The sequence below is a fragment of the Pygocentrus nattereri genome, chromosome 27 (genome assembly GCF_015220715.1).
Source record: "Pygocentrus nattereri isolate fPygNat1 chromosome 27, fPygNat1.pri, whole genome shotgun sequence".
NCBI lineage: Eukaryota > Metazoa > Chordata > Actinopteri > Characiformes > Serrasalmidae > Pygocentrus > Pygocentrus nattereri.
The window spans coordinates 17,678,358-17,695,329 of NC_051237.1; the positions used below are offsets into that span (position 1 = coordinate 17,678,358).

Consider the following 16,972-nt stretch of genomic DNA (forward strand, 5'->3'; position numbering starts at 1 on the left):
CAAGCTTGAGAAACGCCAGAGGAGATCTGTAATATGATTGGCTCAAAAGAACGTCAATCACAGAGACGGCATGCGCGTCCGCAGCCTCGGTACGTGAGTTTTCTGCATGGCGAACTTGTTTAATGTAACAAATAGCGCGGTTTTAGTGTTTATGGTAATATTTTAGTGTTTATGGTAATATTTTAGTGTTTCAGGTAATATTTTAGTATTCCAGCGCGTAATTTGTGTCACGCCCAGTTTTCAGTTCTATACAAAATCGCGTTGTCAGTGCGCGTGAGACGGCGGACGGTTAGGTTACCTGCCTTAATCAGCGGCCACGTGAAACGTGTTTGGTGATCCGGTACTGATGCTGATGCTGAAGCTGAAGCTGTCTGCTCAAAAGTCATGTTGAAGCCTAATATGTGTCGTCTGACCGTGTTAAAGCTTGTCACTGGACTAGAGTTCTAGTGTTCTAGAGTTCTGGACTAGTTCTAGATCGAGACCAAACGTCTGTGTACATCTGCTCATCCACTGTTTTTTTTCTAAAATGAAGCTTTAAAAGGCCGTTCGTAGCAAACAGCCTCTACTCTGCTGGGAAAGCTTTACACTAGATGTTGGGAAGTTGCTGTGAGGGCGATTGTATTCAGCCACAGGAGTATTAGTGAGGTCAGGTACTGATATTGGATGATTAGTTCTGGATCACATAACTTGCACCATTACAACTCACCACAGAGGTACTGGACATTGCTCCATCACTCCAGAAACCACAGTGTCACTGCTCCACAGCCCAGTGCTGGCACTGAGCATAGTGACCTTAGGCACTATAAGCTTCTTTTCCATCCAGTTATTAAGGGAAACGGCTATGCGCATGCTGCCTGATATTTAAGACACTGTCTTATGATAGTTTTGTGATACAGTTTTTGGTCTGAAAAGAATTTTAATCGATTTATTTGAATCCATTCCTGATGGAGGAATGCATGAAGGGTGTTCTAAGGTGAAATAGTCCCAGGTGAAAACTTTTTTTTTTCTTCCAGATTGATCATTTTCTTTTACCATCATCATTACATTATAAAAAAACTCAGAAGGCACATGTAGGTTCACTGGTGGTTTAATAGTTTAAATGGGTAAATTTGCACTGACCTTGGGATCCCTGGTTCCTATCAGCACCACTGTAAAGATATCCATCCATCCATCCATTTTCCAAGCCGCTTCTCCGTCAGGGTCGCGGGGGGGTGCTGGAGCCTATCCCAGCAGTCTTCGGGCGAAAGGTATGATACACCCTGGACAGGTCGCCAGTCCATCACAGGGCAGACACACACACCTAGGGGCAATTTAGCATGTCCAATTGGCCTGGCTGCATGTCTTTGGACTGTGGGAGGAAACCGGAGAACCCGGAGGAAACCCACGCAGACACGGGGAGAACATGCAAACTCCACACAGAGAGGACCCTGGTCACCCGGCCGGGGAATCGAACCCAGGCCCTCCTCACTGTGAGGCGACAGCGCTACCCACCACGCCACCGTGCCGCCCTGTAAAGATATAAGTGTGTAAATTTCTCTGCAAATGAACCACCATCTCAAGTCTTGGTGGATTCCCCTTTAACCTTCTCCACTGACAAAGCTGCTGCTGTTTTTCAGGTTGAAAATTAGAACTTTTGACCATACTCTTCTTGAGGTCCGTGGAGTCTGACCAGACAGCTTGCCAAGATGTTAAGCGACAGCGAGGCTACAGAGCTTCTCTCATTCCTCCGGCGAGACATGAGGGCGGATGTTAAGGGCCAGGCTACGGAATACATCCTCGGGCTCACGGGCAACAGAGAGGGCTGCCGTTACCTCAGGACCAAACCAGACTTCCTCAAGGCTCTGGTCACCCTCACGGCAGACCCTTCAATCGCCATTGTCAAAGACTGTTACCATGCGCTGGTCAACCTGTCTGCAGATGAAACCCTGCACAAGCCCTTAGTTAAAGAGGCCGCCATCCTGCCCACAATGTTCCACAACCTTCTGGACCCGGAGTACATGTTTGCTGACCGTGTGAGTACAATCCTCACTAACCTGTCCAGGCACGAAGCGACATGCAGGGAGGTGTTCCAGGCGTTGCAGGAGCAGGAGATCAGCCTGGCCAAAATAGTCGAGATCTTTTGCACCGAGGGCTTTAATAAGAAAGCTTCGCTTCACTACTTGGGGCCCCTGCTCTCCAACCTCACACAGCTCCCCGAGGCCAGACAGTTCATCTTGGATAAGGAGAGGTCAGTCACAGCTTCATAAGACAGGAGTTTTGAATTAAGCTGGAGCTGCTCAAATTGGTAGATCCAATCTGGCACTCCTAGACTACGTGTCCAAAAGATTGTAGACACCTGCTCATCCACTGTTCATTCTGAAATCATGCATAATAATAAAGTAAGTGTTTGTGTCCCCTTTGCTGGAGCAACAGCTTGTACTCTTCTGGTAAGACTTTACGTGTTGGATGACGGCTGTAAGACTAGCATTCAGCCTCAGGAGTATTAGTGAGATGAAATTAGTTCGGGATCACAATTGTGTTGGCTTGCAAGTGAATTCTGGATTAGAAACACCACTCTAGAGAGCACAGTTCCATTGCTTCACAGCCCAAACGTGAGGGCTTTATACCCCTTTAGTCAACACTTATCATTGGGCATAGTGACCAGTAAATAAATGACTGGAATGCTCTGGTACTGACCTGATTAAGGCTAGTTTAAGGGAGCATTGTCCAGCAGCATCTCGGTTCAGATGGAGATGGGAGAGCGGGTATGATTCAGTGATGGTTCAAAGTTTAAGCCAAGGCTTTCTGATCTCATTAGATCACTCGATTGGAAACACTGTCATAGCCTGAGACGCCTGGCTCAGGCATATTACATTAGGGTTGGGACTAACTTAGCTACCATAGAGACTCTAGAGAAGAGTAGAGAAGAATATTAAATATTACCTACATTACCTACAGCAGAGATTGAGTCTCAGGTAGTTTACAGAGAAATTGCCATGCTTTTTTGTGTTTTGTAACCTGAATTAACCTGATAATCAATGTCTGTCCTGATTTGATTTGTTTTGTTTTTGTTTTTTTTGTTTTTTTTTAAGGTGCGTGATCCAGAGGCTCCTTCCTTACACTCAGTATGAGGCGTCAGTCACCAGGCGAGGGGGAGTAGTGGGTACTCTCAGAAACTGCTGCTTTGACTATGGTAAAAGTTTTGTTATCCTAGACACAGATCTCTGTAGAGCCTGATCTGACAGTAGTTTGGCTCCATTGAAAAGCCTGATTGCTCAAAGACCTACTGTTTATCTGTGAACAGGAATTGTTTATATTACATGCTTTGTAAAATTCATTATAACTGTATTAATTTAGACTTGTTGCCTTGATGTAAAGTTAAAATAAAACTGAAGATCTGAAGGTTTCTAATTCCTTTTTCACACTTAAAGCTTGTAATTGGTACTGTGAAAATCCTCTGGCTCATCTATAAAGAGACGAGTTGTTTTGAGGTCCTAAGACTTTAAATGAATGGTTCAGCAAAGAGTTGCTCTGACAGCTTTTGCTTTTGATCTTGTGTTGATTTCATTTGTTGCCTCCTCTCACAGCTCACCATGAGTGGTTGCTAAGTGACGCTGTGGACATTTTGCCTTTTTTGTTGTTACCACTGGCTGGACCAGAAGAGCTATCTGAAGAGGAGAATGAAGGTAATTGCTTTCCTTTACAGATCTAAGTGAACCCAGAACAGCGCAGACAACACGCACTGGCAGCCAAACACAATTGCTCAAATGTTTTTATAATAATCGCTGATAAAAAAGGAAAGTAAAAACAGGAAAAGTTTTGTGGGTCGTCCTCTGGCATTGATGACCACCTCACACAGTTTTTCTTTCATAGTTTGTCATTGGTTTCACATTTTCACGAATGATTTGCAGGAGCCGTTTCCTTTGCATTCTTAGCTGGTGTCCATCCATAGTAGAGTGGTTGGATTTTTCTTCTCCACATTTCTCAATGTACTCCCACAAAGTCTCAATGGGGAATTCTTTGAAACAAATCAAAAACTGTTGCTATCAGTGAACAAAATTTGCAGCTGAGCTTCTTTTTTGAGCTTCTGGAATTTCTTTTCTGACTGCCAGTGCGTTTCATTTTTTTATTTGTACTTTTTTCTGTTTTGCAGCTGCAGCTTTCTACTTTAGTCAGTAGAGGGCAGTGTTAGTTAATCAAATGTTTGGCAGGCTGTATATTGGGAGAGTGGTTGCTCTGCACAGTAACCACGATTATTAGGTTGTCCGCTATTGCAGACTGGAAAAATGTGGGTGACGTCACCGGCGCTGGAAGTAATGAATTTGCACCGTGTTCATCTTTGGTTTACTTTCAAAGGTTGTGGTTTCATAATGCCTTGAGAAATGTTTCATTTGTGCAATATTTTAATAGTCTTGTGGAACATGTTCCCTTTCAACCACAGTTTATAATTAGCAGCATAGTTTTTGTGGAGAATAACCAGCCCAATAAAGAGCACAACAGCTGTCATGAGATTTCCAACTAGTCTTGAGTCTAGACTCATTTCAGCTCGGCCCTGAACACACAATGTCATCTTAACAGTGGAAATATTTTCTTGTGGCTGGTTTTTGTTTTTGTCGGGAAGGTTTGCCGGTGGACCTGCAGTACCTGCCAGAGGACAAGACGAGAGAGGAAGACCCTGACATCCGCAAGATGCTTATTGAGACACTACTGCTGGTTAGAGTTCATATTCTACCATAATAACCCAGGGGCATCTCTCACGAAGCAGGATTCTTAGCCAGCTGACTAAGCTTAGTTTAATTTAATTCTGGATTTTCTTACATGATAGTAGATCTGTTGGGCTACATCACCATGGCAACTTACGCCACCTGCTCCAGAGCTGGTTAAGGTCAGGATTTTAGATCATGTACAGCTCTTGGACAAAAAAAGGTCAATCTTCTCATTGTGGGACTAATGCAGGTGGACTCTGGTTATTTTTAAGGCTCTTTTTAAACTATTTGTTTAGCATGGTTTCTTTTTCCTTCTTTAATTCATATTTCATGTGATTTGTCTATCCATCGTCAACATCACGTTTTCAAGTACATACATACAAGGATTAATCAGAGCCAAAGTGTCTAAACCTGGATTAACAGAGAAAGCTGTTAACCCCCCCATCATAATGAGTTGCCTGCAATTTAGAGTTTTAGGTGTAGATGAGGGTCTTTTATTTTTTTGGTGAAGCTGAACCTCAGGAACCCTGTCTAAGTTAAATATGCTTTAAGAGACAGGCTTCTGGTCCTGGAATAACTCTGCCCTGCATATTCTGATTTCTCTGCTGTAACACCTGCTCTAAATAATAAGCTAATTAACAAGTCGTTCCTTAGTAGAAAACCACCAAAATGTTTGGCAGGGTTACTCCAAGACCGTGCTGTCAACCACAAATCTACCAGTATGCATGTTTTTTTTGGTCATTATTGAAATATTACATTCTATTAGACATCTGGTGTATATACAGCATTGTAATGGTCTGTTTTGGTTTACTTGTGCACAGCTTACAGCCACCAAAAAGGGACGTCAGATTATGAAGGAGAAAAATGTCTATCCCATCATGCGAGAGTTTCATAAATGGGAGAAGGACCTGCAAGTGATTTCTGCGTGTGAAAAACTTGTTCAGGTAAACCATGGACCAGCAGTTTTTAAACTGGCCCTTGGGGACCACCAGATGGTTCAGATTTCTGCTCCCACCTAACTCACAACACATAGGGTTAGAGCAAAAAACATGGACCGTTTGGGGGTCCCTGGAGACTGGTTTGAGAAGCACTGCCACACACCCTCACCTCTGAACTCCAAGCAGGGTTCAGGAAACCATCCATAGACTTTCATCATTGAAAGTGGGTAGAGAATAGCCCAAGCTGACCTGGAGATGTATCAGTACCATCAATACAATTTAAATCCAACTTTGCAAAGTTAAAGCATGACAGAGGTTTTCCTTTCCAGTGCCTTTACTGGATCTCAGTGGCATCTAGTGAGTGCCTAGCATGTGAGGTTTTGTCAGGTTGTTGTGCTTGGTACTACCCCAGACAGCAGGCTGATGGATTCCAGTACACCAAACAGGGATTTATGGGTTGGCAGAGAGAGGAAAAAAATCCCAGGATGCACTAATTTAGTGGAAAAACCCTGGTTGTGTCACTGTGGCGTGGTGGCAGTCTTAACGTGAGGGAACAAGTCCATGGAAAAGATGTCACGAGGTCTCCCAATAAAGCCTGATCCACTCCATAACATATGGGAGATCCCTTTTGAACTGCAATTCACAGGCAGAGCTTCAGTCATTTGGGTTTCTACCCAACCGTTTTAATCACCATCGTAAAACATCTAATATGCGAGGTTCAGTATAAGCCTAATATTTATCTAGGATTAATAGCCTTTTTTTGAGTAATGCTACATTTTGCAAATAACGGGCTATAACTGCTATCGTATTACTGGAATATGGAACATATTTTTCCCATGTTGTTAGGCTGTCTAATTGGTACTTGACAGTGATACTGTAAAAATGTTGTGGTGTCTGGGAGCTCATTAGCTACTATATACTGTAGCATAGGTTAAGTGTGTCTCAGTGATTCTCAGACCAGTTCCCAGGCCTTCAACTACTTCTGCCTTTCACATTGCAGTTTGGCTAGCTTTAAGGATGCACTGACACTGCAAGTAACATGTTTTCTATTTTTTTGTTTTATTTATTTGTTCTTCTTTCGCATTGATGAGATCTGCAGAACACACTTCAGATTTTTGCCACTTTTATTTGTGGAATTGAAATTCAGTAGATATCTAACATGAGCTTGTTTACACCTTGCATTAACATCTGCTTAATGTCTGGATCGTCTCGGGATGTACTGCGGCCAGATTCCATTTACAGTTTTACCTGAAATGCGTCCCCAGGACAACCATCTCGGAAAGTGGTTTGAGGAATACAATCAAAATGGGATTGCAGTGCGTCCTGAGGGCTTTCAGACTTCATTCATCAAGTGAATCCGAGTGTGTTCCAGTCTCTGAAAATGCATGGAGGGTGTAAACAGTCTCTTTTTAGCAATGAAAGCAGCATCTGAGCACTTTTACAACAGTCCAACCCAATGTTAGTCCGGTGAGAATTCCACACTCGTGGGAACTACTGTGGGTCACTTCAGGAGCATGAGGTTTTTTTAGCATACTGTCGGGTATAGGCCAAAAAAATAAATAAATAATGTGAACCACAAAACAAAAGCATCAGACTTGAGCAGTATGCTAAGCTTGAGCACTTGGGTGTGTACATAGCTGTGAACATAGCTTAACACACGCACTTCAACTAAGCAAGGGTTTGTAGCTGGAAGCTGATTATTTGGAGCAGAGAAAACACTAAAATATGCAGGAGCACTCCAGGCCAGAGTTGGGAACCACTGCGCTAAAAGACATATTCATAACAATGAAAAAATGTGGCAGCAGTTGTTTGGTTAATGTTTGTTTGTGTGCCTCTGTGTGGCGTTCAGGTGCTGATCGGGGACGAGCCGGAACCAGGCATGGAAAACCTGATGGAGGTGAACATCCCTGAGGGTGTGGAACAAAAGTTTAAAGACTTGGATGCCAAAGAACAGGAAGAGATCGAGAAGGAGAAACAAGAGCTGCTCAAAGAGGAGGCTGAGAAACATCCGAACACCGTTCCAGAAGTGCTTGAACGATAAACATCCAGCAGCAGAGGCACTAAACCCGTCTCGCACAACACAAATTCAAAAAGACTCTTGTTTTTCCATAACCCATTGAGCAGAAACGAATTCTCCTCGCCAAGATCATTGGCACTGAACTGATTTAATGCTATGAGTTAGTAGAGAGGACAAATCCTATCCAGTGTTGATAAAAAAATGTTTTATTTCTTTATGTACCCTTATTCAGTCGATGTTTTTTCACGATGCACGCCATAAGTTTTGAGAGTGAACAGAATATTGGATTGAACATTGGCTGAAGAATTATGGTGGATGCCTGGGCTTAAAGAGTGGTTACGTGTTGCTGCTGCTTATTTTCTGAACACAGATTAAAACAAAACGCAGATTTGAACAAAATGCCTTGTAGTCTTGGATTAAAAAGCTGTTCCTGTAGAATCCAGACCTTGTTTAACTTTGGTTAGACCCCTGAGTGACTGCAGGTCTGCATATGGACGGCAGTGTCTTTGTAAGGGACAGCCAGGTTTTTGAAAGTTCACTATATTGAACACTAAAAGGCAACTCAATTAACGGGACAAGTGAACAATTTTGTATGCCAACATTAAATGCTGGGGTGCAAATTTGGGAATCTGTAGTGTACATAAAATGCTGTAGCCTATCAATGTTTGTATTATGAACTCTTTATCTCATCAGTTCAGTTCCTGGGCTTTTTGGTTATTTTTCAGATTCAAATATACAATCAAATTCAGAGTATAAAATGAAACTGCTCACAACTATTCTAATTTTCTTTCTACAAGGACCACCCTTTAGGTACCACACCGCTCACCACTGCTTTACACACCACCAAAGAAAGGAAAGTTATTTGTTAAAACTTTTTAAATGTGAACGTTTTACTAAGTTTACATGTACTTTTTGACTTCTTTTCAGGCTCTATACTTTTAACAATACTTTCACTTAAGTACAATTTTTCTGTGCTTTCACACACCTGGAAAGTATTTTGTCGACACATTTTGAGTAATGGGTGGCACGGTGGTGTGGTGGGTAGCGCTGTCGCCTCACGGCAAGGAGGGCCTGGGTTCGATTCCCGGGCCGGGTGATCAGGGTCCTCCCTGTGTGGAGTTTGCATGTTCTCCCCGTGTCTGCGTGGGTTTCCTCCGGGTTCTCCGGTTTCCTCCCACAGTCCAAAGACATGCAGTCAGGTCGATTGGAGATGTTAAATTGCCCCTGGGTGTGAGTGACTGTCTGTGTCTGTCTGTCTGCCCTGTGATGGACTGGCGATCTGTCCAGGGTGTATCCTGCCTTCTGCCCGAAGACTGCTGGGATAGGCTCCAGCATCCCCCCGCGACCCTGACGGAGAAGCGGCTTAGAAAATGGATGGATGGATGGATTTTGAGTAAATCTGTGTGGTATTTAGTTGTGGTTGTTAGTACGCTACCTATGGTGGTGGAGTGTGGGAATTTAAAAGTGGACAAGATAATATTATTGGACACCATTACAAAATGGCAAAATGCTCCATACAGTGAACTGGCACAGCTTCAGACAACATTGTTTTTATTACAGATATTGAAACCTTTAGTATGAGTGACGTTTTCAGCTGATAATCTACTGATTAAAGAGGAATTCAACTCTTTATCAAACGTTTTGCATAATTTAACAGTTGAGATGTAAAAGTCCTTGAGAGTGGTTTGATTTGAAATTCCTTGTTCTAGATAAACTTAACAGCTCAGGTTTCTCTACAGTGCTGTTGATAGGAATCAGGGGTCATGATATCAACAACCCACATATAGCCTTTTTGTTTTCTATTCAAAATGACCACTGAACCCGACGGTGTTTTCTGAGTTTATAAGTAACATCGATAGTGGTAAAATAATGGCAAATCTGAAAAAGGTTTTCTTTGGTGACTACTTTGCCTTACAATGCTCTAAATGTACCTCTCTACCATGAATACCCTTATAAAATATCTGTTTTAGGACAAAACTCGGATTTGAATCTATTGTAAAACAATGTCTCAAACACCAGGTAAAGTATTCAAAACCATTTAATGGGACAACTTTCTGGGAGGGAGCTTTTAGAGGTGTCGCACGCAGACCCCTGGTTCCTATCACCACTACTGTAAACGTTTCTGATGGTTAGTTTCTCCAAGCGTTTCTCCAAAGCTTTTCACATCAAACCACTCTGAATTACTTTGATTACATCTCAACCATTTAACTATGCAGGAATGGCAAAAAAATAATTGGAATTTTTAAGACTTGTTGTCCGATAACTGCTATGAATTATTCTGTAACTACTGTATAAATCATGTATATCACTGCTGTTAGAACAAAACTTTGAATCATTTGAAACTGCCTGTTGTCCTGTGTATGTTTCATGATGAATGGACTAAAAGGCCCAGAATGAAAAAAGTCTGGTTCCATTAACTTACATTAAAAGCAAAATGTTTTCCTTCCCACCCCTGGAGGCTGTTCACCACCACAGGGCTCCTGAATGACTTATGCATCATAAAGAGGGCGTCACAGACAAGGTTTTGTTCCAACAACAGTTATATGATATGTGGTTATGAGAAGAAGATAAGTGATGTGTGATTTTAGGGCGAAGATGGTGTGAAGTCAGAAGAAAATGGTTTGGAAAACATGGAAACATGGAAACATGACATGCTGCATTTCATCCAGAGGCGCTTGCACTTGTTGTGCTTTCAAGGGTGATTGTTTTATATATGTAATAATCACTTGTAAAGAATAGAAATAATCAGTGATGTAAGGTACTGTAGATATCACACCATCACCTTTTCATCTGTATCTTTTGGTATGGCAGATGTTATCAGTCTGAATCTTATGGCCACATAAGACTTTTACACGCACCGTTCTGCTTGCGTTGCCTTGTCTGTGATGCCCTCTTTATGATGCATCAGTCATTCAGGAGCCCTGTGGTGGTGAACAGCATCCAGGGGTGGCTCATTATATGACAGAGGGGCAGGCAGGCGGACGGCTGCCACTGCAGCAACTGCTTAATCAGATCCTGACATCCTGGTCAGGAGAAGAACAGACCAGTCAGCCAGACAACATGTGCTATTTTGTCAGGTTTTACTTTTACATCTGGGGTGCTCGACACTGCTCCCAGAGGGCCAGAGTGAAGCACAGTTCTGTGGTTTCCCCTACTGAACCCGCTATTCAAGGCTGACCTGGAGAAACTTTAGTTAGCGTAAAATGTGGTTGGTTACAGTGATTCATAAACAGTACAGAACTCTTCTGCCCTATTTAAACATGGCCTTTGCCACAGTGTCACAATATGTGAGTCTATATAGCCTATAATATTATCTGAGAAATACAAGCAAGCTAAGGGTAGCTAAATTCTGTAAATTTTACAAAAAAATTTATGTAAATTTTACATCTCCTCTCAGCTGAGCCTAAGACTGCCACATCCCTTTATTGGTTTGGACGTTAAAGCTGATCCTTAATCGCTGCCTTGTTTGACTGTGATATTAGCAAGTATAGCTATGTAACGTCTTAATCACTGCATCTTTGTCACAGCTGTGATTTGGAGACATATTGATGGGGTATATGCTTCTATTACACAGCTACATTAGCATCAAAGCTTAAGGTAAAGCTTAAGTTCAGACACTAAACACAGCTGGATGAGATTATCTTAATGGCCAACTAGAATAAGTGACATTAGGATAACACACTGTACACTGACAGGACTTTTAGTGGGCATTTAGTTCAAACTGCAATATCAGAACCACATATCAAAATGCTTCACAGAGCTGTAATAGAACAACATAATATATGGGTTTGCTAAATTTACTAATGCAAGTCAGACAGGCTCATTTAATTACTTGGTCTATTAATGCTCGGTTGAGATTTGTAGAGTGGAAGGCCTTTTACTGCCAGGTTCTGTGGTTTACCATATTGTGGTTCTTGCTCCTGAGCTCACTGGCGAGCTCGTCGTTTTGAGAGATCGTATTAGGTGTTGCAAAGCCAAGGTAGATTTGGAGAAAGCACTCGTTCCGATTTTCTTGGCTGAAAGGAGATATCCGCTGCCTGCATTCTGCTGCCTCTTAGTTTGTGCCTCTCATACTAATTGTTTCTCTAATTCACTATAATTGCATGCACTTCCCTTACAAGTTGCTGTAGGATTTTCTTTTCTTTTTTTCATCTTTCGGTTATTAGTCAGCACTAATATGGAATTATGAATAATTGGTTTCTCTTTTTATCACAAGTAGCAATCTGCTCTCTTTAGGATCTCTCATGTATTTTAGAGCCAGTGTCGTGATTTCAGCATATCCACACCTTCACGCTTTTCTAGAACAAATGAATGAGTGAATAGGAATGAATAAATGGAAAAGAATGTTGGCCACTATTATGAATTTATGATGTCATTATAGACTTTGTATTCAAAGAATATTGTACACAGAATTCTAAAGTTTGGAATCATATTAATAAAGCAATAAGTTTTAGATAATTATTTGTCATTATTAATAATAATCGACATAAATATTCTGCCAAGAAATGTTTTAGAGTCCGGTATCATTGCTAAGCAACCATTGACCCTGAATGAGAAGAAGAACATTTGGTCGCCAGTCACTGTAAACGGCAGATATTTCATGATGTCTCAAAACTTTTTTCGTCTAATAGTGAGTATATATGCAACATAGCAGAGTTTAATGTAAAAGCATTCAGTTAGGTAAGTACTTTCTGGTCAACAAACCACCACCATGTGTCTTTTTCTGAAAATCTGATGATGCCAGTTTCACACGCTGGGGCTGAATCTCAAACGGCTCCCTGCTCCCTACATACTGCACTACATAGGAATTTAAACACTGACTCCTGCACCCCAACAATGCAAAATATCGCTAAAAATGGGGATTTGAGATGTATCCACATACATACTCAACAAACAGTGCATTATTTGACAGCAGAAGCTAGAATTTCTAAAATGAATGTTACACAGCACACCATTTGGGTTCAGCTTGGGTTTGATGAAACTTCTGAAAAACGGACATTTGAATCGTGTAAGCCATTCAAATGACATTCTTTAAAATTTTATACTGCCGTTTTTCAGTGAATCATATCATGAGTACTTTAATTCAAGCCTGTGATATTAATGATGGAGTTGTTTGCTTGTTGTTTGTTTACTATCTTTTACCCTGATGGCTAGCTGACCAGCCAGTTCTAGTTAAAAATAAGTTTTCAGCCCCTCAGATTAAACAGAAATGGGTTCTTGCTTCCTCAGTACACTTGGTGTCAAAGATTAATCCATTAACAGCAGAAGGATTTTTCATGCTCAGTAATACGCAGTTCAGTTGCTGTGTGCCAGTCATAGCCGTGGTATATCATGGATTTTACAATGGCTTTGAATGTTGCTCAGCCAATCAGATTTTAGGACCGGATCTATTGACTTTATAATGTTTGTTATACAGTTATGGTTTAATCACCATATTTTATTGTTCTTGCAATATACCACCATTTTGAATCCTTTAACCCCTAATAATCCCAGGCTTATTATATAGTATTTATTATATAGTATCTACAGGGACATCAATGCAAACCAGGAGAGCTATTCTTAGATTATAGTGGTATATTTCTTCTTCTTCTTTCGGCTGCTCCCTTTAGGGGTCGCCACAGCGGATCATCTGCCTCCATCTTGCCCTATCCATTGCCTCCTCTACTTTCACACCAACCATCTCCATGTCCACGTTCACTACATCCATAAACCTTCTCTGAGGTCTACCTCTTCTCCTTCTACCCGGCAGCTCCATCTCCAACATTCTTTGCCCAATATATCCACTATTCCTCCTCAACACATGTCCAAACCATCTCAACCTGGCCTCTCTGGCTTTATCTCCAAACTGCTCCACCTTCACTGTCCCTCTGATCTGCTCACTCCCAACGAAAATCTCAGCATCTTCATCTGCGCCACCTCCAGCTCAGCCTCCTGTCTTTTAGACAGAGCCACAGTCTCCAGACCATACATCATAGCAGGACGCACTACTGTCTTGTAAACCTTCCCTTTTACTCTTGCTGCTGTCCTTCTGTCACACATCAGCCCTGACACCCGTCTCCACCCACTCCATCCTGCCTGCACCCTCTTCTTCACCTCTTTTCTACACTGTCCATTGCTCTGGATGGTTGACCCAAGATATTTGAAGTCATCCACCTTTACGACCTCTACTCCTTGTATCTTCACCTTTCCACCTGCCTCCCTCTCATCCACACACATGTATTCTGTCTTGTCTCTACTGACCTTCATTCCTCTCCTCTCCAGTGCAAACCTCCACCTCTCCAGCTTCTCTTCCACCTGCTCTCTACTCTCACCACAGATTACAATGTCATCTGCAAACATCATGGTCCATGGAGCCTCCTGCCTGACCTCATCTGTCAACCTTTCCATCACCATTGCAAACAAGAAGGGGCTCAAAGCTGATCCCTGATGTAACCCCACCTTCACCTTGAAACCATTTGTCACTCCAACTGCACACCTCACCACTGTCTCACTATCCTCATACATGTCCTGCACCACCCTAACATACTTTTCAGCTACACCTGACTTCCTCATACAGTACCACAGTTCTTCTCTTGGCACCCTATCATATGCCTTCTCTAGATCCATAAAGACACAATGCAGCTCCTGATAAAGCTTTATTATTATTGTATATGTAAGGGGTTAAACAACACAAATTGAGAGCTAGTCAGGCTAAAGTATAGCCTGCATATGGTGTGGCTGTTTTAAAACACTGTAGCGGCTAAGATGCTAGCACAAACCTAGCACTTAAAGGAATGTCTGTTTACTCGCTGGCCATCTTTGCAACACCACCACTGAAAAGGCAAAAGTTTTTAGGAACCACGGCAGCTCAGCCACTAAGACTCAGACCATATAAAGTTACAGAGTCGCGTTCTGAGGAACACAGTGCATAAAAGTCACCAATGCTCTGCTGACTCACTCCAAACCTCCTCTGGCTTTAAAACATCAGCACAAAAATAGTGTGCTGGGAGCTTCATGGCATGGGTTTCTATGGTCAAGCAGTGGCATGCAACCTTTACATCACCAAGTATAATGCCAAGTGTCAGATGAAGTGATGTAAAGCACACACACTGGACTGTGGAGTGATAATTCATGCTCTATCTCTATCTGGCAGTCAGACAGACAAGTCTACGTTTGGTGAATGCCAGGAGAACGTGGTTTGACTGCATTGTACCAGCTGTAAAGTTTGGTGGAGGAGGGATAATGCTATGGGGTTGTTTTTCAGGGGTTGGTCTAGGCCCCTTAGTTCCAACGAAGGGAAATTGTAATGCTTCAGCATACCAAGACGTTTGTGACGGTTGTATGCTTCCAACTTTGTGGGAACAGTTCGGGAAGGCCTGTTTCTGTTCCATCATGATTATGCCCCAGCACACAAAGCAAGGCGAGTTTGGTGTAGAAGGACTTGATTGGCCTGCACAGAGTCCTGACTTCAACCCCAATGAACACCTTCGGGATAAAATAAAATGAAGATTGCAAGCCAGGCACTCTTGTCCAACATCAGTGTCTGACCTCACAAATGCTCTGAATGAGCATAATTTCCCACAGACACACGCCAAAATCTTGTAGAAAGCTTCCCAGAGGAGCAGAAGCTGTTACAGCTGCAAAGCGGAGGCCAAGTTGGGGGGCAGTCATGGGCTGGAGGTTAGGGAACAAGCCTCATGACCGGAAGGTCGCTGGTTTGATCCCCAGAGCCAACAGCACAAACAAGTTAGGAGCAAGACACCTAACCCCTAACTGCTCCCCGGGTGCTGCAGATTGGGCTGCCTACCGCTCCGGACAAGTGTGCTCACTGCCCCCTAGTGTGTGTGTGCTCACTAGAGTGTATGTGGTGTTTCACTTCATGGATGGGTTAAATGCGGATGTGAAATTTCCCTGTTGTGGGACCAATAAGGGTGTTTTAATAAGTTCATATTAATGTTACATACATATATATATATATAAACTGTTAGACAAAACCCTCTTTATGTACGGCACAGCTGTGGAGAACTATAGCCTGTTAATAAAGCATCAGCGTGTGCATGAACTGGGTATTCTTTAATAGAGGTGAACGCTACTGTTTTAAGATGTATCTTGCTCTCTCATAGTCTTGATATTATTATTTTTAATATTTCAGGTTTGATTTAGTTGGAAGACAATAGTTATGACATTTAAAATGTTTGTGCATTTTCATTTGTGACCTGGAAGTCCTTTTTGTTGTTAAGCTGTAGCATTTCTGTAGAAAGGCTTTAGCTCTAGGTCGTTACGTCCAGCAAAGAAGTGGAAAAAATGACTTCCAGCAGCTGAATAAAAGAAATGCTCCTCATAATCGGATATATGGAGGAGATTACATAAGTAAAATGTTGAAATGTTCAGTTTGGTCTTCCCCAAACACATTTAAATTGTAGACTAGATGTATAATGCAGCGCTTCCTGATGTGGTAACGGCAGGCCGCAGTAAAAACAGACACACCGCACTCTCGCGAGATAAGAGGACCGCTACTGACGCCACTCGGAGGAGAGCATGTGGGCGGTGTGTTTGGGAGAGGTGCGCGACATCACCTCATTGCTTTAAACCTCATATTTTCTTTGGCATTAGTGTGAGAGAAAATGACATTTTGTTTAGGTGCAGCGGTTAGCTCTAACTCTGGAGCACTTAAACGCGTAACTGACAGGTACACTTAATCTTCGGGTGCTTTCAACAAAGGCCGCACAAACTCCGTGGCAGATTTTCCAGCAGTCGAGAGAAGAAAATTATCTTGAGAGATTTTAAACTTTGGTGCTGGGACTGGCTAATATATTCTCTTGACAGCAGCTGAGAAGAGGCTGGTTTGGAGCTGTCGAGAAACCAATTATCACTGGGCTTTGAGAATGTGGTTTGGAACCAAAACTGATACAGGTGGTTCCTCTCAAGGACACAAGATGACCTCTAGAAGAAGATCCTTGCCATCGCTAGAGAGCAGAGTTGCTTGCTCCCAGCATGACATCCAGTTTTCCTAGAAAATGAATTTTCAGTTAAAAGCTATTCTCACAGCTCTTCTGTCTCCTGTCTTCTCTATCCAAGAGTAATTAGCAGGCAGCCTTCCTGTGGCTGATAGATGAGGCTGTTTCCCTTGGCCCTACAATCAGTCCCAGAGTGTCCACTTCTCCAGCATTAGGCTAACCGTGAGCCTAAGCTGCAAATGAGAAATACCATCAGAAAACATAGTGTGAACTGCTTGTGTTTTTAAATGACCTTTTCTAAAGTACTTTTTGTCTTTAAGAAAGTAGAAGGTTTGAAAGACCTACTTCCTATGAGAATTGCGTGCTACCAAAGACGTTGTAAAGGAGGAAAAAGGT

General features: G+C 42.3%; 1 protein-coding gene across 3 annotated transcripts; it reads left to right on the top strand.

Annotated features, from left to right (window-relative positions):
- Window positions 1–36: 36 nt before the first annotated feature.
- hgh1 (HGH1 homolog (S. cerevisiae)) lies at window positions 37–8,260 on the top strand. 3 transcript variants are annotated; one of them, XM_017718963.2, is made up of 7 exons: window positions 37–89; window positions 1,617–2,227; window positions 3,072–3,172; window positions 3,567–3,665; window positions 4,601–4,692; window positions 5,507–5,629; window positions 7,473–7,664. In XM_017718963.2, exons 2-7 carry the CDS (start codon window positions 1,686–1,688, stop codon window positions 7,662–7,664), a joined length of 1,149 nt encoding a protein of 382 aa, XP_017574452.1. In that variant the 5' UTR covers window positions 37–89; window positions 1,617–1,685. The 3 variants fall into 3 exon arrangements, with proteins under 3 accessions (XP_017574452.1, XP_017574453.1, XP_037391103.1); XM_017718964.2 differs by lacking the exon at window positions 37–89 and adding an exon at window positions 1,491–1,522; XM_037535206.1 differs by lacking the exon at window positions 37–89 and having other exon boundaries at window positions 1,686–2,227; window positions 7,473–8,260.
- Window positions 8,261–16,972: the final 8,712 nt, after the last annotated feature.